The sequence below is a fragment of the Pipra filicauda genome, unplaced genomic scaffold (genome assembly GCF_003945595.2).
Source record: "Pipra filicauda isolate LSUMZ 115617 unplaced genomic scaffold, ASM394559v2 scaffold615_size277210_pilon, whole genome shotgun sequence".
Lineage (NCBI taxonomy): Eukaryota > Metazoa > Chordata > Aves > Passeriformes > Pipridae > Pipra > Pipra filicauda.
In genome coordinates this window covers 16,535-37,784 of record NW_024104771.1, presented here as the reverse complement: position 1 = coordinate 37,784, position 21,250 = coordinate 16,535, and the positions used below count along the sequence as shown (strand labels likewise).

At 46.7% G+C, this 21,250-nt stretch overlaps 2 protein-coding genes across 12 annotated transcripts; one reads left to right on the top strand and one right to left on the bottom strand.

Annotated features, from left to right (window-relative positions):
- Positions 1 to 111: 111 nt before the first annotated feature.
- Positions 112 to 13,216, bottom strand: FBXO47 (F-box protein 47). Of its 8 annotated transcripts, none has more exons than XM_027747595.2 (12): positions 13,123 to 13,216; positions 11,012 to 11,355; positions 9,061 to 9,264; positions 8,200 to 8,370; positions 6,233 to 6,309; positions 5,442 to 5,519; positions 4,643 to 4,751; positions 3,811 to 3,987; positions 2,851 to 2,997; positions 2,245 to 2,387; positions 1,753 to 1,912; positions 112 to 1,045 (listed from the first exon to the last, which is right to left on the bottom strand). In XM_027747595.2, the coding sequence occupies exons 3-12, from the start codon at positions 9,236 to 9,238 to the stop codon at positions 927 to 929; spliced, it is 1,359 nt and encodes a 452-aa protein (XP_027603396.1). In that variant the 5' UTR covers positions 9,239 to 9,264; positions 11,012 to 11,355; positions 13,123 to 13,216; the 3' UTR covers positions 112 to 926. The 8 variants fall into 8 exon arrangements, with proteins under 8 accessions (XP_027603396.1, XP_039244082.1, XP_027603416.1 ...); XM_039388148.1 differs by having other exon boundaries at positions 11,012 to 11,135; positions 13,123 to 13,208; XM_027747615.2 differs by lacking the exon at positions 13,123 to 13,216 and adding an exon at positions 12,718 to 12,958 and having other exon boundaries at positions 6,245 to 6,309.
- Positions 13,155 to 21,250, top strand: LOC114001999. Of its 4 annotated transcripts, none has more exons than XR_005566088.1 (5): positions 13,155 to 13,541; positions 13,652 to 13,810; positions 17,116 to 17,287; positions 19,359 to 19,491; positions 20,166 to 20,640. XR_005566088.1 is itself a non-coding variant. In XM_039388151.1 (5 exons), exons 1-5 carry the CDS (start codon positions 13,498 to 13,500, stop codon positions 20,662 to 20,664), a joined length of 912 nt encoding a protein of 303 aa, XP_039244085.1. In that variant the 5' UTR covers positions 13,155 to 13,497; the 3' UTR covers positions 20,665 to 21,250. The 4 variants fall into 4 exon arrangements, 2 of the variants coding, with proteins under 2 accessions (XP_039244085.1, XP_039244084.1); XM_039388151.1 differs by having other exon boundaries at positions 13,667 to 13,810; positions 17,196 to 17,287; positions 20,166 to 21,250; XM_039388150.1 differs by having other exon boundaries at positions 17,196 to 17,287; positions 20,166 to 21,250.

Genomic DNA, 21,250 nt, shown 5'->3' with positions numbered 1-21,250 from the left:
GTGGCTCCCCTTCCAGCCAAACCCTGGTCCCGAAGGAAGACTGAAACCTTCGGGAAGGGATTATCGGGGCGGAGAAAGAGGCTCTTTAATGACCTGAAGGAAACAGCCCCGTCGGAAACAGCCCCCGGACAGTAAGTGCTTTTTATTCCCATCACGTGCTTTTGTTTTGAAGGCAACAGAGCAGAAAATCCAACCCCTTTCTAAAGCAGGAAACATTTATACATTTAATGAACCAGTGACTTAATTTAATGTGCATTTAACGGGTGTCTTCAACTTGGCAAAGTCCTGTGGAGGCCAAAACACTGCAACAGTTGTTACCTGGGGCAAGGGGGAGGGATTTGGGAGTTCCTTCTGCTTTATGAAAACCTGGAGGTTGAGGGGGAAAAAAAATGCCTTGCTTGGTCAAAGCACTTGAACTGCTTCCAGGAATCATGTCTGGCTGTGGCTGAGCATCCAAGGTCAGGAATATTTCTGCCACAGAACCTCTGGGTCAGTGAGAGAGGCCCTGGCAAGCTGGAGAAATGTAGCTGTGCTCCTCTGACCCCATCCATCTCTTTCTCCTCGGATTCCCGAGAGAAAACACATTTTAAAGACCAACATGTTTTGGGTTCTGAACTAAGATAACATTCCTCAGTTGGTGTCTGAGTATGGAAACCATGTCATTTTTATTCTGTGTGCAAACATGCACAGTGGGAAAAGAATGAAGTTCGTGTTCCCAAGGGAGAGGCCTCAGGCTGCTTCCCTGGAGAAGCAGAGCTCAAGGAACCCCACGGTGGAGTCCCCAAAAGCTCCTGGAGCTCCTTCAGCTGGACTGACATGGATGGTCCCAACTTCTGCCACTCCAGCTGGAACGGGAATCGAAGAAATAACTGGGCAGTTCTTTGCAAATGTTCAAAACCAAACCCAGGAGCCAGAGTCTGCAGAGCTCAGGTGGTGTTGGGGCTGCTCCTCATGGCCAGGAACAGGATTTCCTTGTGGAAGTTTGCCTGGGCGTTCACCAGGTGGAATAAATTCAGGAAGGTGTTGTCCTCCTCGTCGTGCCCCCCTGGCAGGGTAAAGGAAACCATGGAACATGGTCAGTGGAACCAAACCAGCCAGTTAATCCCTCAGGGTGGATGTCCCTTAGCAGAGTGAGGCAGCAGCTTCACCTCAGCTCTGTGCTGTGATTCATGATCCTGATGCCAGGACAGCTGGGAAGGGACACAGGAGACTCTCCCCAAAATTCCTTCCCCAGCCTGCCCAAAGGCAACAAGAACAACTGTGTGTTGGGACAAAAGCCTGTCAGAGCTGAGCAGGAGGTTTGGGCACAGCCCAAAGGGACCTCGGGCCCAGGATGGGGTTTAAAACACTGTTGGTGGCACCACCCCTGGCACCAGGAATCCCTCAGCAGGAGAAACCCGTTAAAATGAAGGTTTCTGCCCAATTATGGCACTCGATTGATTATTTGTGTTGCCCAGAGAAGCTGTGGCTGCCCCAGCCCTGGAAGTGTTCCAGGCCAGCTTGGAGCAACCTGGGCTAGTGGAAGGTGTCCCTTCCCATGGCAGGGGGTGGCACTGGAGGACCTTTAAGGCCCTTCCAACCCAAACCGGTTGGGGATTCAATGCTTCTGTGGTTTTATGTCACCAAAACCCTTCAGGCTCTCCAGGATTGCTCTGCCTGGTGAGGGAGGGAAGGGCAGAGAGTTCCTCCATGCCATGCTCAGCCCCAGCTCCTGATCCAAGAGCTGCTCCAGGCCCAGAGGGCGAGTCTTACCAGCCAGCACTGCCTGCAGCATGTCCATGAGCATGTGGGCAAAGGTGTTCTCCAGGCACTGCAGGAAGTTGTTTCTCTCCCAGGGAGTGCTGAAAACCCTGCAGACCTTCTGCATCATTTTCACCACCCAGTCCATGCAGTAAAGGTCCTTCTCACACACCTGAGGGACACGGGAAAGGTCAAATCTGAGCATTAAATGTTGATTCTGCAGCGGTTGTGCCGCGGCCTGGAAAATTAGGGGGGGGTGTCAGGAGGGCACAGAGGTTGTTCTTGTGGGCATGAAGGGGCCCCTCAGCCTTTTGTTGGTGGTATTTCCCCTCAAGGACAGGCTTGCCAGCTTCCAGGGATGTGCTGGACAAGGATCAGAAGGTGGGAGAGCACCCAGATTTTTGCTGGGCTTGCTCCTGCTGCGTGGGAGCAGAGGAGGAAAGTCCGAGGGAGCAAATCTGGGGGGTAGAGAGGCTCTGCTCAGCTCTGCTCAGCTGTACTCACCAAAGCCATGAAGACCATGAGCCTGGCCAGCTCCACAGCCCTGCCATTCACAGCCTTGCTGGCCAGGAAGGTGAAGCAGATGTTGTTCCCACTGAGGAGGAGGAGCCGAGCGTTGTTCTCCATGAGCCATTCCTGGGGAACAACTTGGTGGTGGGAGAGAGAGAGAGAGGGGAGATTTTAGTCATCTTTGACCCAAAAGAGGAGCAGCAAAATCCCACAGGCAGTTCCTACCAGCTCCTCACTCTAACTGGTGACAAACTCCCCCCCAGCTGTCAGTGGAGCTGTTGATTGTGGCTTGGACAAACCCTGGGTTTTCAGCTTGGACAATTTTTCCCGAATGATTCGAGGCAAGGCTGGAGTTTTAAAGGTCTGTAAGGATTCTTAAATGATTTCTCTACAGGGAACAGGCAGCCTGAGTGTGACCCTGGGGTTCCCTCATCCCACCTCCTGCCTGCATTCCCGGGGTGAGGGCTTTTCCAGCCAGGCCAGAGCTACCACTGGGAGGAATTTCGCAGCCTGTTTGCACCCAGGTGTCTGAAACACCCCCCGAGCTGGATTTGGAGGATACATAATCCTGTGGATTAATGACAGAGGCAAAAACCACACCTGACAGCTCATCCACGAGGCTGATAACATCATCTGCTGTCCATTCCCTGGCTTCTGTGTCATACAGCAGCTTAATTGCTTCAGCTAAACCCTTCAGACTGCTCTCATCTGTTGGTCCTTCTATCATTTTCTGCCACACCACGTGTCCTGAGTGAGACATTAACCACAACTGCCCCTAAGTGACATTTTTTTTCCAACAAAGGGAGTTGCTGAACTGAGCAGGGGAATCCAGGCAGCACAGCTCAGGCTCTGTGACAGCCACGTTGTTGTCCCTCTGTCACTTTTTAGCAGGGACAGTGGGAGTTGCAGTGTGAATCAGGTGTAAAGGGACCCAGGGTTAACAATTGAGGGAGGGAACACGTTTTCCCTCAGGGAAAGGGATGATGGTTTGAGGTGGGTTTGGGCTGCCTCTGCCCCAAGCAGGGGAGAAGAGGGGGACAGAGGTGTCATTTAATTCCTTCACTTGAATTTTAACTCAGAAATATATGTATGTGTGTGTGTGTGTGTGTGTGTGTGTATATATATGTATATATATAAAATGAATATATTTTATGTATGACAGTGATGTCTGGTTGAGCAGAACCTTTTTCCTTGGCAACACAATTGTTTCAATGGCTTCCCACTGCCAGAGGGCAGGGTTAGATGGGATATTGGGAAGAAATTCCTTCCCTGTGAGGGTGGGGAGGCCCTGACACAGGTTGCCCAGAGAAGCTGTGGCTGCCCCAGCCCTGGGAGTGTCTAAGGCCAGGCTGGAGCAACCTGGGCTAATGGAAGGTGTCCCTGCCCATGGCAGGGGGTGGCACTGGATGAGCTTTGAGGCCCCTTCCAACACAAACTATTCTTTGATTCTAACACACTTACATTTTATTCGCATAAAAAATTGGGTCTCTGCTGCATCCTGCAAGGGAATCTCCTTCTCAGGGCCCCAAACTCTGAACACTGAGCCCCCCAGCTCCTCACCATCCAGAGAGGACACGGGCCCAAAGATGATGTAGAGCAGCCGGGCCTGGTTCACGATGGGCCAGGGCTTCAAAATGCGGGTGAGCCAAAAGGCAGAGTCGCTCCTGTGGATCCAGTGGTTGAGCAGGACCCTCCTGCAGTACAGCCTGATCCTCAGCTCCAGCTTCCTGGCACTGCCTGGGGCAGAAGGGGGGGAGATGTGGCAAACCTGTGAAGCCTTGATCAATGCAAATAATCACTTTTTTATAGGAAATCAAAGAGGGCAATAAATAGGAGCAGCAGGAGGAAGCTTGGCATGGCTGTGGGTGAAGTGTTCCACAGAAAGTCCCTGTTCCATGCTGGGCAACAGGAGGGTTTCTGGAGAGGCCTGTGCCACCTCAGTGTTGGGGTTCAGAAATACTAAACCTCACTTTTTACTGCAGCATTTTATTCCCAAACTGGTTCCTTTCCCGTTGGTTTCACTGGTGGAGAGCGGGAAAGATTCAAATCCCTGCTTTTGCTGTCGACGTACAGACACACAACCTGGGCTTTGGACTGGTGATGGAATGATTCAGGAAACCCCAAAGGCCTCTCAAGACAACTCTCCTCACTACAGGAGCACTTAGCTTTGCTTTTGGTGAAGAAAAAACTAGCTGTGCTCGTTGATGTGAAGGCCAAGAACCCACTTCAGGATGCCCAGAGAGCCAACAGAACGTGAGGGTCAGGAACCGATTGGTGCCACAAGGCTGAGCTGAGCTAAACCCCTCTCAATTCCAGGAATCAAGACCCATTTCCTGCTTTCCCTGTGCTGGCACATTTTGGTCCTTCAGGCCTCTTGGCTGCTCTGATTTACCTGCTCTGCTGCTGACAACTGTCTGCACTTTCCTGGCCAAACTGCTCAGCTCCCAGAGGAAGTTAAAGACCCGGTGGCACTCGAGTTCATCCCAGCCTGCTGTCAGGATCTGGAGGGGACAGAAGGAATGGGGTGAAAAGGAGTGGATTGAGCAGAGATTTAGATCCCAGTGCCAGTCCTCAGAGCAGAGAAACACAATCTGTGCTGCAGCTCCCCCTCCTCAGGTGCTGCCCAGGTTGTGCTTCAGCCCAGTGACTCCCGGAATCAAAAGCTGCTCCAAGAGTTTTGAACCTTGTGTGGGAATGTACACACAGGTATTTGCTCCAAAGACAAATGACCCCCCTCAAATAATCATCTGTTCTTCTTCAAATTTTAAATTTTAATATATATTTTTTTAAAATTCATTTTAAGCCAGCACAGGTGAACAGAACTGTTCTGGCCTGTGGTGTGTTGAGCCATTTCCTTCAAAACTAAAGCATCTCTGCTCCTGGATTGGGAATTCGAAGCTGTGCAATGAAATGCTGCCCTTCTCCCATGTCTCCTTAGACAATAAACTGCTAATCAAAATCCTGACTGGTTGGGACTGAAATCCAGGCCAAGGAATTCTCAAGAGTCAAATCAGCAGCTTTCACCACCAGAAGGGAAATTCAGAGAACTGTGTGAATAAATACCATCCCCCTACACCCCCAGACCAGCTTATGCTCTAAAAAATCTTGCAAAGCACAGATTGATTTAGAAAACTACCTTAATTTTCTTCTATATTTGTGGTACTTGCCTTGTCTCCATAAGGATACTGTACCTGTAAAAACACCCCGTAGCACTTTAACCCCAGGCAGTGCAAAGGGCTGGCACAACCACTGAGCTTAAAACAGGAAACCTGCAAGTGCAAACACCAGGGATTTATTTATCTTAACTGGCCATAATCGTGGGGACTGAAAATCCTCTGTGCTCCTCCTGTGCCTCAGCACTGACCAGGGAGGTTCAGGAGATTCCTTGTGGCAGAAGGAAACGAGTTATGGTTTAGCAACAAGCCAAAACTGTGCTCACAGGGGTGTGCAAAAGGTCTCTGGGAGGAGAAACCTCTGTTTTCAGGGAGTAAAATTTTTGTGAAGAGAATTCCCAGTGGTCCACAGACTGATGGAAAGGTGAGAACCACCGATGTTGGAATGTGAGGTGTGGGCAGAACAGCCTCGTGTGCAGCACACTGGCTTTTGCTGTTGTTGGTGTGAAGAGACTGATTTCAAACCAATACACTGGTTTTTACATTAATACTGACCAGAGAGGTCCAGGAGATTCCTTGTGGTGGAAGGAAATGAGTTATGGTTTAGCAACAAGTCAAAACTGTGGTCACATGGGTGTGCAAAAGGCCTCTGGGAGGAGAAACCTTTGTTTTCAGGGAGTAAAATTCCCTGGCTTTTGCTGTTGTTAGTGTGAAGAGGCTGATTTCAAACCAACACACTGATTTTTGCAGGGGTGATAAACTCCAGCCAAGGGACTGCAAAATCCAGCAAGGAATTATCTTGCAGGGGTGGTGTTGTAAGTGCAAAGGAGAGTGAGAAACAGCAGTGGAGGGAAGGTGGAAGGACTTACTTCTGAGAGTACCTTGTGTACGAACTTCAGCCTGTCCCTGGTGGGCAGCAGCAACGTGCACCTCTTCAACAGCAGCCCTGGGACAGGGGGGGGAAACAGGTACAGCTGGGGGTAAACTGTCACAGCAACTTGTTTGTGGTGTTGCTTAAAGCCCCTGCTACTCCCAGTATTAAAATCACTGCACTGGGTTGGGAGTTACAGCTGCTCAAAGTGTTGGGAAGCAGCGTTGAGTTGTTGCCCCTCAGCCCCCAGGACCCTGTGGAACGCTGGATTTCCCCTCACAGCTCGGGAAGCTGAGCTTCTAAAGGTGTTTTTTTTTTCAGGAGAGCCACATGAAAAAGCAAATATTCTGAGCTGTGTTGGTGTAGAACGTTGCTAGGAGGGAAATCTGTTTTCCTGCCCAGGGTATGTTTGGGATGGCGGAGCCTGGAGTGAGTTGTTGTGGGGAACAGCTGGTTGTGGAGCGGAATTTTTTCCGCACTCCTGATGGAAACTGGGTGAACAGCTTTCACCAGGGTAAAAAATATATATATTGGTTGTTAATTAGTCAAGGAATCCACGGAAAAGCATGTAGGTTTTTTTTGGGGGGGAAGGATACTTTTCTCCTGAATTTCGCCTCCTGAAAATACATCATTTTTCCAAGGTTGGAAAGTGCTTCATGAATTTCCCGTGGTTCTGAGCTGACCCCTTTCCCTTCTTTAGAAGCAGCTCCTGCAGCACAGCCAGAATTTATTCATCGGCCTCAGACGTGACCCAAAGCTCAGTCAAGTCGATTTTTTTCCCCTCCAAGGCCAGACTTTGGAGGGGAATTCCCCGAGGAGCAGCCGCTGGGATGACACAGCTGCACGTCAGGGTGTGAGGAAAAAACAGGGCTGAGCAAAAGGCACTTTTTCTTTCCACTCCAGTTTTTCCTGCTGCAAAGCAAATATTGATTTTTGCACCTGACCTTAACAAAGCCGTTCCTGCTGGGCCCCAGGTATGGCCAAGGATTTTATATTTTTAATATGTCGAGTTTCACTGCCAGAGCTGCTGCAGGGGTGGGTTCACACCTACTTTTAAAGAAGGAGTTGCCATTTTGTGTGAGGTCACTACAAAGCCCAAACTAATTTTTGGTTGTTTGTTTTGGTTTTTTTTTAAAAAGGATTATGGGTTTTCAGGCTTCCTTTTAAAAAGAAAGCCCTAAGATTGTTTTAAAAAGGCATTTTAAGATCCCCCCGAAATCTCCATGGTTTGCTTGGAGGAGACTTCAGGTCTAAATGAGTTTAACAGCTTTTCTTTACCAGGTATAATTTAACATCTTTAATGCCTTTATTTAATGTCTTGAGTTCAAACCCTGTTTATAATTCTCCATCTAACCATGGCATCACTTGATTTCTCTGTCCAACACAATTTTGTATCAGACAGGGACCAGTAAATATGGATCAAATGCTGTTTTAATTTCATTTGCTCCTCTGACAGGACAGTGTGGAATGAATTAGGACCGAATGAATTAAGTGTTCTAAAAACCAGCAACAGTGTCACAAAGGGCAGCTGGTGCTGGTCCCTCCCGAATTAGGCTGGGCCTGAGACCTGTGGCTGCATTTCCCAGCCTGAGGAATGTGAGCTGCTCCAAAGGGATGCCCGGAGGGGGGGGCTGAGCAGCCAAATTCCTTCGGCTGGCCGGGCCTGGGAGTCTCTTCCAGCGGTGGTGTCCAAACAAACTAAATCTGGAAACACCTCCAGCTGGGAACTGCCCCTCTGCCGCCTCGCAGGGAGCCACAAACACACGGCAGGCAGAGCAGACATCGGTTTTTTCCCACAGCTAAGAGGCTCTGGAATGATTTCAGCAATCCCTCCCTCCAGCTCGTGGCGTTGCAGTGGGTTATTCGGCTCCGAGTTCAGAGGGAGCTGCACAAAAGGAGGTTTGGGGGCCACGTTTTATCGCTGCCTAAAGCAGAGGGAGGCTTTTCAGCGGGCTCTGCCCTCACCTAGGGATTTGTAGTGCTCCAGGATGGAGGCTCCCTCCCTCCTGCCGGGGAGCTCCAGGTTGTGGAAGTCCTGCAGGAGGAGCCGGCGGGTCCCTGCCGAGGTGGAGATGTAATGGATCAGCTGCTGGCCGAGGCTTTTGGACACCATGCTCAGCGTGCTGATGTCCTTCACTGCAAAAGCAAAGCCCGGGACGCTCCTAAATCCTCAAATTCCAATCACGGGTCAAAAACTGCCCCCCCCCCCTCCCCTTCAAAAACAAACCGAGGAGTGAGATGGATAAATAAACCACAAATTAATCACTGTGGGTCTCCTCTGCCAGCAAGCTGTTGTAATTAGAAATGGAGACACCCGAGGAATGTTTTTTTCTACACCTCGTGGGCAAAAGTCGCTTAAAATGCTTCGTAATCGTAATTTAAATTTTGATTATTTTTTTTTTTAAAGAAAGAATGACATGACAGTGTTTTGTGTTCAAAATGAAGGCTGAAACCTTATAATTCTTTTTTTTTTTTTTAAATAAGGTTTCAGCCTTCGTTTTGAACACAAAACACCGAGATTGTTTTAAAAGGTATTTTAAGACACCTCAGAACCTCCATGGCTTGCTTAGAGTGGGAGATGTTGGGTCTAAACAACTACAGCTTTTTCATAGGTTTTTTCATAGGTAAAAGCTGAAAACTCAGAGAATGAGCCACATAAAATGACTTTAACCAGCTGAAAGCTAAAGGGTAAGCCACAAAAAAATGACTTTAACCAGCTAAAAGCCAAAACATTTAAAATAATAATGGCTTTATAAGTGAAAAAAAAAAAAAAAGCCATGGAAATTTTCAGATATTGGGGTAACACCCTTCTGATCAGGTTCTCACCTGAGAGATATTTCAACACCATGTGGAAGATCTCTAAGGGCAGGGTTTGGAAGTGTCCCAGTGCTGACAGGGACTGGGAATCCGTGTCCAGGGTGTCCCAGCAGCCTCGGGAGCGGCGGCTCCGCCGGGGTTTGTGGCTGGGAAAGGAGGGGCAGCTGCTCCCTGCACTGCAGCTCATGGTCCTGCTGGGCCCATAAAGTTAACCTGGAGAGAAAAAAAAAAAAAAGATTAAAGTCTTATTTTTCAGAGGAGAAAACTACCCAAAAATCAGGCTGAGAGGAAATGACTCGGTTGGAGTGAAAATCTTGTGGGTGTGGAGGATAAATTGTTTGGATTTAGTGCAAGGGAAGCGACTTCATAAATGAGTTTCTTAGTGTGTAGATGATAAAATGTGTTCTAAGTGATCATTTGGTGCGTTGAAAGGTATAAATAATTTTAAGGTCTGGGAGAATGGAGTATTCAGGGAGGAGGAGAAGATAAAAGCACGGGGGGACATCGTGGAGTGGGACATGGAAAATGAGGAAAATGGTCCTAAAAAGGGAATTCCAGAGGAATTACACGTGATGGTACAAGCCACAGTAATTAACAACATTGTTTTAATTTGTTACACTAATTACTCGACAGGATGCTCAATTTATAAGGCTGCTATTGAAATATCATGTTACTTGATTCCTTTAAGGGATAATTACTTATATGTGTGCTTGTGTGTGACCACAAAAAAAAAAAGATTGAAAGCAGCAAAGTGGTGCTTCAAACCTTTTTGTCCTGCAGCACCAAGTTGATACAGGGCCTAATTTAATGTAATGACTAAATATGTGATAATAAAACTGAATTACACAGCATTGCTACGTGGAAAAAAAAAAAATAAAAATGCAGTGACTCAGCCTTTCCCAAAACCACGAGGGGAAATGAAAATGAGCTTTAAAGGATCGATAAATCGGATTATTTGATTTCCCTCCTGGGTTTTGGGTCTCTGGAACAGCTACACTTCCCACTGTCGGGCAACACTGGGAGCGAGGGACTCTCTGCCTCTGAAATTTTATTTTATAACCGAGATTTTTCACACTGTTCCTTGATTCCAGCAGCTGAGGCTTTTGGGGGAATTGCCAAGGAGTGCTGCAGCATAATTACACAAGAGCTGGCAGCAGGGGCTGGAACATCCCTGGAACCAGCCCAAAGCTGCAGGGCGACATCCCAGTCCCCCTGAGTGGGAAATTCTGGGGCAGAATAGACCTCATTGTTGGAGAGATTAAAAATTTACAAAATTACAGGCGACGAGCTCCAAACACCCCTCCTGTTTATACAACAGAACTCACAATATTCCAGGCAGGAAAAATTGCTACATCCACAATAGGAGCTCTGTTTGTGCTGGGGATGGGGAAGGAATCGGGGCATTTTTGTTAAAAGTGGGTCCGGCTGGCTCCGGAGGGAGCTGGAATTGTACATTTAAGGAAGTTTTACTTCGCTGGAAGCTGGTTTTTTGAATTTGGCTGAGGGGATGTTTCCAGCTCGCTGAGGCAGCTGGAACTTTCACAAGGGCTCGGGGAGCAAATGGAGCTGCTGCTAAAATGAGTGTTTCTTTAGGATTTTACGAGAGAAAAATCGATTTAACACCTTTAAGAACGATTGAGAAACCGCTTGTGGGTAAAGTTATATGAAAAAACGTTTATCTTCTGAAAGCAAAGAAAAAGTGAGGAATTTTGTACACAGAACGGTGGACTCAGGATAATTTAAATTCCTTGAGTACAACATACAAAGCAGCTCATGTTTATAACAAGGCACCACTAAACTTGGCTAAATCTGGTGCACATTTCTCATCCATGCTTTTAGAAATAAAGTTGCAATCCTATGATACTTTCTTTTCATCCCCCACTCTCCTTTCTGTGCTGTGGGGATTTATGGGATCTTTCAAGTGTTTTGTTTTTTTTTTTTTTTTAAAAAAAACTCTTACCTTGGGTCTGTGACTGTGTTATGTGGAAGGAAAAAATACTTTGCCACCAGCGAGGTTTTTCGGAAGTGTTTGTCCAGTTCCAGTCTGTGTCTGTTCAATCTGATGGAAGTTAAACTGATTATCACTGTTTTAACGTAGAGCAGAGCGAGATAAAATTAATGTAAATCAAAACGAGTGCAAACAGCCAGTTTTAAAGCCTTTCCTGAAAGCTCCCACTCGCTTCCTCTCTTTGACTTAACGTGGGTTTTTTTATTTCTTAGGGAGTTCAGCCAGGGCTGGGCAATGGGCTGTGCATCTCCATCTGCTGCTGGGACACCGGTGTTTGGAGAACTGCTTAATCCACGCTGGAAATGGAGAGGTAAATGTTAAATATTTAACAAGCTCAACTCATAACATTAGCTAAGAAGGGTCATCCCATTTGCTGCTATAAACTAATTTGTTTACAGGGCAGAAAGCATCAACTTCCACCCCTGCTCCCCTTAAGCAGTCGCTAAACTCCTGCTAATGGATGCACTTTAGTGCTGATATTTCTCGGAGCCCTGTGTTAGCATTTGGCAAACATTTATTGCAGAAAGGGGTGTTTACTTTGGAGATTGCTTTGGGATGTTTCTGCTTCCCTTCCTCATCACTATGAGCATGAGCTCAGCCGCCTCCAATATTAGCTCAGTTTTGATTTGTTTTTCCACGGTTTTCTCTTTGCCGTGTAAAAATAATGTAGAATAAAATAGAATAGAATAAAATAAAATAGAATAAAATAAAATTAAAATAAAATTAAAATAAAATAAAATAAAATAAAATAAAATAAAATAAAATAAAATAAAATAAAATAAAGTAAAATAATGACTTTAAAAGTGCAAGTTTAAGGGAGGGATGACAGACCTCAGAGCACCGAGCGCACCCATGGAATTACCTCAGTACTTGTTACCCCCCAAGCTACACTGAAAATTTACAAAAAACACATGGTTTTGTTTAGGATAAAGTCTCTGTGTCAGATTGGTGGTGAAAATCTGTTCCCCAAAGCACCTAAATTGGTGAATGATGTGAATATAAAGCAGAGCTGAGGGGATTCTGGCCCTGCTGCTGGTGGTGGCTGGGTTGTGGTGTGAGGAGAAACACCAGAATCTGCTTCTTTTTCCCTCGTTCCAGGCCGGATTTGCTCCCCAGGCCTCAATATTTTGTGGAATGGGTAATATTTGGCCTTTTAGCTGTGTTTTTGGGTCAGATTGAGCCGGGGCTGTGACAGACCTTTAGGCCAAAGGATGGGCCAGGCTGTGCCCTCCGGCCACGGCCCCTCTGCCCACAGCCGGCCAAAATTTGGGGCCAGAGGGCTGAAATCGGGGACCTGCACCCCAAAACCTCCGTGGAGACCCTGGAGGGGGTCTCGCAGTCGGTGGTACTCACGCAAAAACACTTTATGGGCCGTTTTTCACCTCAGGGAAACCCGCTCTCCACAAAGCCCCTCAGCCGGGCGGGCGCGGGGAGCTCTGAGGGGAACGGGGGGGGGGACGAGGGGGTGTGTGGGGAGCACCGAACCCCGTGTCCCCGTGGGGGGAAAAAAGAACCCAGAGCCCCCATTTCTTAATTACTATCGTCAGTGAAAATCAAATTTTTAAAGCGTCATTTCAGGATCTGCTGGGGTTTAAAAGGGGGTCTGGGCGCAGCAGCAGCGGCAGGTGCGCACAGGCAGCACAGCTGTGTTTGGGTACCTCACTCGGGAGCAGAAATGTTGGCAAACATTAAAAAAACCCAGCGTTTAAATTTCAGGACGTTAGTTGTCGGTTGGGCCGCAGGCACGTTGGAGGGGTGGAATCACCACCAACAACAGCAGCGTGTCACTCCGGCAGTGTTTTACTCCAGCGGCGTTTCGTCGGTGTTATTATTAATAACTCCGCCCCGCTTTTACTCGAATTTAGGCGAATTTTGGGCCAGAACGACTTTCCCGCGCTTTCGCCCGCGGCGCGTTTCAGCGCGAGGGGGGAGGGGGCGGAGCCCACGGGTTTTCCCGCCCCCTATGTCTCCGCCCACATCATGAATATTCAAATATAACCACGCCCCCTCCCGTAGCGGAAAGCGCGTCCCCTCGTTACCAGGAGCCGCGTGGTCACGCCCACCTAATGAATAATTAATGAGGCGCTGGGAGCGCGGCTTGGGGGCCGGCGGGATTTTGGGATGAGCTTTGGGATCCCTTCCAAAGCCTTCCGCGGTCCCGCGGCTCGGCCTGCGGAGCTGTTACAACGCCAGGTCGCGGCCTCTCGCGCGTTTCGCCCCGTGGAACGGCGTCGTTCCCCGTGGAATGGTGTCAACCCCCTTTGTGAGAGCTGCAAATCCCCAGCTCGCTACAGGCCGGTTTTAAAAATAACTGTTTCTCGCCATAAATTCTGCCCCCCTCCCCGAAGTCGCTGGCCCTGAGTAACTATTTCTCTCGGGACAGCGACCGAACCTCCCGGGAGAGGTTTCCTCGCTGCTCCAAAGGCAGCTCCCATACGATGGCAGCAGAGACCCGCAGCTGCTTTAAGGGAATTTTTACCCGGTATTTTTATTTTTTTTTTTCCCCCAGAAGACACTTGTTTGTTTTGGTTTTGTTCCTGTTCTGATTTTTTTTTTTTTTTTTTTTTTTTTTTTTTTTTTTTTTTTTCTCAGGAACTCCATCAAAAGAAGAACTTTCCTCGGCAAAACCGAAGCAGAAAAAAAATTCAAAAAATCACCCTCATATGTAAGGATGTGGCATGGTCTGATTAATCAACAAGAGCTGGGCTGCCATGATGATGTAACTGTGACTGCAATATTTTGGCTGAAAAGGTAAATCAGGCAAGTGTGCAAAAATCATGTGCTTTGGAGTTGAGCAGAATAAGCCAAGCAGAGCCTGCAGATGCCTTGTCCCTGTTTCTATTTCCACCTGGGATAGCAGGACCTGGCTGGATATCTCTCCAAGAAAGAGCATCCTGCCTCCCTAAATCCTTCCCAAACGCTGCTGGGTGGAATCAGGGATCATTCTGTTCACCCCCCCCCATCATTTTGCTGTTTGCACCTCTGTGTTGCACCACGAACAGAAAACAGAGACTCTCAGACCAGAAATAACGAGAAACAACCAGATCCCACTGGGGAAAAAAAAATATATATATATATATATAATTTGGGGGTGTATCTGGAGTATCCTGGGGCACCTTTTTGGAGCCTGAGAGTGGTTTAAGGACTTCCTGAGGCTGAGGCTGCATCCTGTGTTTAACAGGCAGAGCTGGACCTGCAGAAACACTGGAGTGATTGGGATAATTAATGGTAACGAGGGTGACACCGGGCTCGGGGATTTAATTGAGTCCAGGTAAAAGTATCACCCTGTGTTTGCTTTCAGTTGGCTGAGGGAGTCACTGACGGGGTTTATTTTTTCACCTGTAATCCAGTCAGTGTTTGCAAACTGGTTTGAGGTGACGGGATGAGGGGTAATAAGGGGAAAATTGAGTCGTCCCAAATTCCGTCCCAAATTCCCGGCGTTTCTGCTGGAGTGTTAACGGCTCATTCCCTGCATGGAGCAGCCCGGGAGGGTGGAAGGAGTGGGGTGGGACTTGGATGAGTTTTAAGGTCCCTTCCAGCCCAAACCACCCTGTGATTCCGTGAAGAAAAGCACCAAATGTGCTGGGAGTCAAAAGAAAATGAAGGAAAAATTGCCCCACTAGGACCAAAGAACAGCACCTAGCGTGCTATAAGCATGGGAAAATGGAAATAATAATGATAATAATAATAATAATAATCTGCAGAAGAAAGACATAATTCCTCGAGTTTTGTGTCCCTTCACCTGCTGTCTTGGGCAGCAAAATTTCTTCTTCTTACCTCTTTAAATCAAATTTCCCCCCGTTTGCCAAATGTTTCCCCTCTCTCAAGTGTTATTAAGGAGCTGAGCTGCAGCCTTTCATTTTTTTTCCTCTTGAAAAAAGCAGTTTAAGGCTTGTTAGAAAATGATAAAAATATATGATTAATGGGATTGTTGACTCATCCAGCACAGGCTCTGCTGTGCCTGTGTGAGGATACACAGGGAATTAAGGCACTGCTTCCTCTCGTCCTGCCTAATGAATTCTCTGGATAAAAATCACCACGTCCTCCTTGGCTGGCATTTGTAAGGATTTCTGCCAGAGCAGGGCTGGTGGGTGGCAGAGGGATGAGAAGGGGCAGGGATGTGTGTATTCCCAGAATCCCAGCCCACAGGGGTTTGATCCTCTGAGGAGCTGATGAGAATTTGACTCAAAGTCCCATCATTTTATTGGTGTTCTGCTCATGGAATCGTGCAGGGACAGGGATGAGATGCAGCCAGAGGAATTAAAAAAAAAAGTGGGGAAAAAAGGGGAAAAAAAGGCAGAATTTCCAGATGGCCTCATTCCTCTCGGGATCATCGCTGGCTCTGTGGGGGCAGGAGTGGGTTTAATGTTGTTTTCTTGCCTCTCCCACCTCGTTTTGGACGGTGGTGGTGGCTGAGGCAAACCAGCAGCGCTCTGTCCTTCCGCCCTGCCCCGCTTCCAAGGGTTTTAAAATGCTTGGAAGTGCATTAAAATGCTTGGAAGTGCATTAAATCCCGGAGCTGAGGGAAGGTGCCCCGTGGAGGGGGTGTGAGGCTTCCCCGGAACGCCGAGGCAGGAGGAGCTGAGGGACTCCTTCAAGGTCGTTTGGAAGATTCCAGAGGCAGAATCCCGAGTCCCAGCTCTTGCTTCCTGCCTTCAGGGGACGCTCCTAAACACTGGGATGGAGGGAATGCGAGAGTGAAGGAGGGAAGGCAGGGATGGGGTGGATGCAGAGGTGGAGGAAGGTGTGTCCTGGGTTTCTTGTTCATCCTTCATCCTTTACCTTCACATCAAACTTGTTCCTCTGCCGTTGCCAAACCCTTCCTGAGGATCCGGCCTGGGTATTTTCCCGGCCTGCTCCTCCCATCTAAATATCCCATATATTTTCCCTTATCCCCAGCTTTTCTCCATCTTCCCATCCTGCAGAAAAACAAGAGACCAACCCACCCCACCCCCCCCCCCCCAAAAAAAAAAGCAGCTGATTGCTGAGAATTCCTGAGCATCCCGTGAGCTCCCGTGGTCGGAGGAGGAGCCGGAGGGAGCCTGGAGCCGGTGCTTTTCCCTTCTCCTGCTTTTTAAGATGCAACGTTCAGCCCCAAACAGATGGGAACCTGTCAGCACAACACAGGGATAATCACCAAAGAGCCATGGGAAGCTTGGGAACAGCTCGGGAGCTGCTCTGCTTTGTCATCTGAGCAGTTCTCGGGGGCTGAGAGCCCTGGGGGGGGCCTGGTATCCCTTTGGAGGAACCCCAAGGAAAAGCTTGGCTTGGTGGGGGCTGCAAATCCTCTCCAAAGCCACTTGTCCTGTGCAGGGAGGGAGAATGATCCAGCCTGGAAATCCCCTGGAAATGCGACAGCAAGGGATTCAATTAAATCTTAATTAACCTGAGTGACGATTGCTTCGGGCTTCTGGTTGGGAATCACAGGATCAGGGAACTGGTAAAGCTGGAAAAGACCTTTGTGATCATCAGCTGAGCACCCCCAAAGTGTCCCAAAGTGCCACATCCACAGGTTTTTTGGGCCCTTCCAGGGACGGGGGCTCCTCCCAACCCTTCCCAGGAAGGCAATCCCGTGTTCCCAATGCCAAATCTCACGGAATAGGCTGGTTTTTGAGGATCAAAACCCCAACTGGTGCATCTGTTAGAGCTGTCAGACCCCTCCAGGCATCCCAATCCCAGAGCCTCATTTTTATTTTTTTTTGGATTATCCCCACCTCCACCAGCTGGAAAACAGGGAAGGAAGGAGTTAAGAAACTCTCACCTCGGGGGTCTGTTATTATTCCATGGGTCTGTAAAGTGGAGGAGTTAAAAAATCCCTCAGGAATCATGGAAATAACCCTCCAGGATGGCACCAGGGAGGTGCTTTCTTGCAGCATGAAACCCACCATTATCCTTAAAAGAACAGCAAACCTGCTCTTTTCAAGTCCTCAAAAAAAGCAAATATAAAAGGCTTTTTTTTTTTTTTTTTCCCTTTTTTTCCCCCTCCCCACCTTTTTATCCTGGAATTTTATCAGGGATGTGTTTTCTTTTTTTTTTTTTTTTTTTTTTTTTTGCAGGGGAAAAGGGGTTTTCTGTGTGTTCTGCTGGAGGTTTTGTCAGGGTTTAAAAAAGGTGACAAAATCAATTTTTGTTCCAGTCGAGGAAGGGGGGGACCAATGGAATTGGGCTCGGGAAAATTGCTGCCTGCCCTGACCTACTTGTTAAAAAGGAAAAAAAAAAAAATAAAAGGTAAGAAAAACAAGTGGAAAACGTTCACAATTGGCTTCTCAGGTTCTTCCTCAGCCCTTTTGTGAGGGGAAAATTGTGGGAGGAGATGGAGGCTGGTGCAGGATCCTCCCGTGGCAGCTGAATGGAAGTGTGCAGGTGGTTCCTGCTCCCTTGGATCCAGCCTTTTTTTTTTTTTTGGGATTGTGCTGGTAATTATCCCCCGCCCTCTCATCTCTCACCTCTGCCTTTGGGGAGGGGGAAAAAAAAAAACCCCACATCTTTTTGGGTGGGTGAGGGGGGTCAACACGCAGGGAATTCCACCCCTTTCCCTGCCAGCATCTCCCAAAAATTCCTGATTTCTCCACGAGAAACAAACAAAAAAAAAACAAAACCCCTCAGCTTCTCCTTTCTAAGCGAGGCAATAAATCCATTTAACACCCGACCAGGGGAGGAACCAGGAGCCCAAATTCCCTGCTCCCACTTTGTACCCAGAGCTTCGTTTCCCAGCACTTGGAAAAACGCAGATCCAGAGCATCTATTTGAGGGGTTTTTTTTAATTCCTCCACCCACGGGCCCTGCTGGAACAATCTGCTCCCTTCTTTGCTGTCACTGCCATTAATTATGGCTCAAAACGCTGCTTTGGACCCGAGGTTGCATTTGCAGAGCACAAATCCTTGTTTATTTGCATGGCTGAGGTATTTTTCCCCCTGTTTGTGGGCTGTTGTTTGCTTTGAGAGCTGTTTGTTGGGAGCTATTTAATTTTTTTTCCTTATGTGTGTATTATAAAGTATTGCCTTATATATGTGTGTGTGGGTATAAATGGAACATACATCTATATATATATATTAAAAAATGGAATATATATATTAAAAAATGGAATTTATATAAAAATTGAATATATATATAATGGAATATATATAATGGAATATATATATATAATGGAATATATATATAATGGAATATATATATAATGGAATATATATATATAATGGAATATATATATATAATGGAATATATATATAATGGAATATATAATGGAATATATATATAATGGAATATATAAATGGAATATACATATAAAAATGATCCCATTTTTATATATATAATATATAATATATATAATATAATGGAATATATATATATAAATGAATATATATATAATGGAATACATATATAAATGGAATATATAAATATATATGTGGAATATACATATGTGTATAAATTGAGTATATGTAGAAATGGAATATATATAAATGTGGAAAATGGAATATATATGAAATGGACATTAAAAAATGGAACATATATAATAAACTGGAAAATAAAATTGAATAGGTATAAATGGAATATATATATAAAAAAATGGAATATATATAAAAATGGAATATATATAAAAATGGAATATATATAAAAATGAATATATATATATATATATAAATGAAAAAAATATATTTAGTTTAATTATATATCTGCTAATACTCCACTCAGAGAAATGGAACAAGGCACCAGGACAGGAGAATTCTTTTATCATGATTAAATTAACTCCTGTTTGTATTGTGTTAACACAGTTTTTCCCAGCCTGGAAAAGGCTCCTGAGGAAGAGGGGGATGAACAGGCTGTGATGGGCTTGGGAAGGTGAAAGGGAAAAAGTGGGAAGAAGTGGATATATTTTATATTTTCCTGATGGAAATAAATGGATACCTAAACCAGCAAAGGAAGCCTGGGTGTGGAGGGGTCTCAGATAATGACTTTTAAAGTGCTTTCTGTATTTGAAATAATTGGGGGCTGGTGCAGAGATCAAAAAACACCAAACCTGAACACTGGGAGGAAGTCAAATGCTCCGAGGAAACTCCACTGGGCAAGATGAGAGGAAAAAAAAAAGAAACCCTCCCAACAAGCCAAGCAGAATAAAGGAGAAGCAAATGATAGTCTTAATTCAGAGCTCAATTACAGGAGCTGTGAGCCCTGGGAACTCCTCCTGCTATTGATGTGTCTGTGCTGAGACTGGGGAAAAGTGCCTTAAAATAAAAAAAAATTTAAAAAAATGGAAGAAAAAAAAAAAAGAAGAAATCCCCGTGTTTTTTTTTTTTTGTAGCATCAATTAAAAGACTCCGAGATGAAAAGAATTCCCATCCTGCTCCAGGGCTCACGAGCACTAATCCTGCCAACCAAGCAGTCCAAAAGGAAGAAGGTTTTTATTTCATATCCAGACTTCTTATTCCATGCAGGTAAATCCATAGCAAATACATTGCAGTAAAAGACAGTTAAAGTGCCTTTAAAGTCCCTCAAAAGAGTCCAAACTGTGCTGGAAATTCAAGTACGTGGAAAATAGGCCTTTAGTTATTAGGAGAATATTTTTTATTATTTTTTTTTTTTTTAAATGTTGGAAATGGTGGAGGGGGGGGGGGGTCGAGCCCCCAAATTTTCGTGGGAGCAGAACCAAATCCCAGGTCTGGTGTCCTCCCAGCTGCTGAGCAGGGCCCAGGGAGCGGGAAGGGATGGAATTGTCCCCCTGGGAGAGGGACCTGCCCCGAGGACACGCTCAGCAGGGGCCAAAAACGAGGAGATTTGGGGGTTGCATCCCTTTTTTTCACCCCTCTGAGCCCGGCTGGGGGGGCCCCGACCCCTCTGTGGTGACACAACAGAAGGTCACGACACCCACGGACACCGAAAGGAGCCCGGAATCCACCGGGATCCAGAGGGAAAAACCTCGGGATGGGGGCAAGAAAAGCCAAATCAAGCTGGTTCCACCGGGATCCAGAGGGAAAAACCTCGGGATGGGGGCGAGAAAAGCCAAATCAAGCTGGTTCCACCGGAATCCAGAGGGAAAAACCTCGGGATGGGGGCGAGAAAAGCCAAATCAAGCTGATTTTTTATGTCATCCCCACGTTCTTCCCTCCAGGAAGAGACTCCAAGGTCAACTCGGAGCCGGAGTTCGGGGACCGGGAAGGAGGGTTGGCCCCGATGGGTCAGACCTGGGGCATCCAAACTCTCCTCTTGGCAGCACTTGGGGATGGAAAAGCCATTTTTCTCTTCCTTCCAGGCACTGGCAACGTCCCCCTCGGGGTTTTTCCAGAGTTTTTTTTACGGGCTTCTCTTCCGCTGCTCCGGGGAATATTCAGGACATCCCGCTGCCCTGGAGGTGGAATTCCAGCACCCACAGGGAAAAAGGCAGGGCAGAGCATTCCTTGTTTCCCTCCTCTGGATGCAGCATCCCCAGGAGATGCCAGTTGGGAGCCAAACCTTCAGCTCGGAGCCGACCGCGGGCAATAAATTTTCCATTTACGAGCTCTCGGAGAGCTGATGGATTGGAGCTGTTAAAGCCCCAAAACCTGAGCAATTCCTCTGGAGAAGGAAAAGCAAACACCTGGAGCACAGCTATGGTTTGGTTCTTTCCTTAAAGGGGAAAAAAAAAAAAAAATCAAAATAATTTAAAAATCAAGAGCCTTTTTTCACCCCAGGCACTCAGGACTTGGCATCTCCCCGAAGTTCAGGTGTTCCACAGATCCCAGTTCAGCCTCTCCTGGGTTATGGCACTTGGATGGTGTTATTTTTCCACCTGAATCCTTCCTTAATCCCCGTATTTTCTCCTGAATCCTCCCAGGATCCTTTTCTGTAGTGATTTATACAAATGCACACTACTTAGAAAGCCTGTTTTCCTCTAAATTCGCAGCATTTCAGAATTCTTGGATCCCTCCCAGCATTTCTAGGGCTTGCAGGGGAAGAGGAAGAATCAAAATCTTGCTGTTACCAAGCGTTCCTGTTCAGAAAAACAGCAAAACCAAGGCCTAAAACTACTCCAATTAACAGTTCAAATGTAACTATTTGGAAAAACAAACAAAAAAAGTTAAATCCAGAGAAAATTCTCTTTTGAAAGGAGATCAGATTTGGGGCAAAAACTGGGTGACAGAATCCCTCTGAATTCTTTCCACTTTGGGGAAAGAAGGAGAAAAAATAAAAATAAAAATAATAATAAAAAATAAAATA

Coding starts and splice junctions, on each gene's coding strand:
- FBXO47 (XM_027747595.2), bottom strand. CDS start 9,238: ATGAGCTGCAGTGCAGGGAGCAGCTGCCCCTCCTTTCCCAGCCACAAA. Junction 8,371..9,060: donor GGTGTTGAAATATCTCTCAG/GTGAGAACCTGA, acceptor TTGCTTTTGCAG/TGAAGGACATCAGCACGCTG. Junction 5,520..6,232: donor TACACAAGGTACTCTCAGAA/GTAAGTCCTTCC, acceptor TTGCACTTGCAG/GTTTCCTGTTTTAAGCTCAG.
- LOC114001999 (XM_039388150.1), top strand. CDS start 13,498: ATGGCAGCAGAGACCCGCAGCTGCTTTAAGGGAATTTTTACCCG. Junction 13,542..13,651: donor TTTAAGGGAATTTTTACCCG/GTATTTTTATTT, acceptor TTTTTTTCTCAG/GAACTCCATCAAAAGAAGAA. Junction 19,492..20,165: donor AGACTTCTTATTCCATGCAG/GTAAATCCATAG, acceptor TCTTCCCTCCAG/GAAGAGACTCCAAGGTCAAC.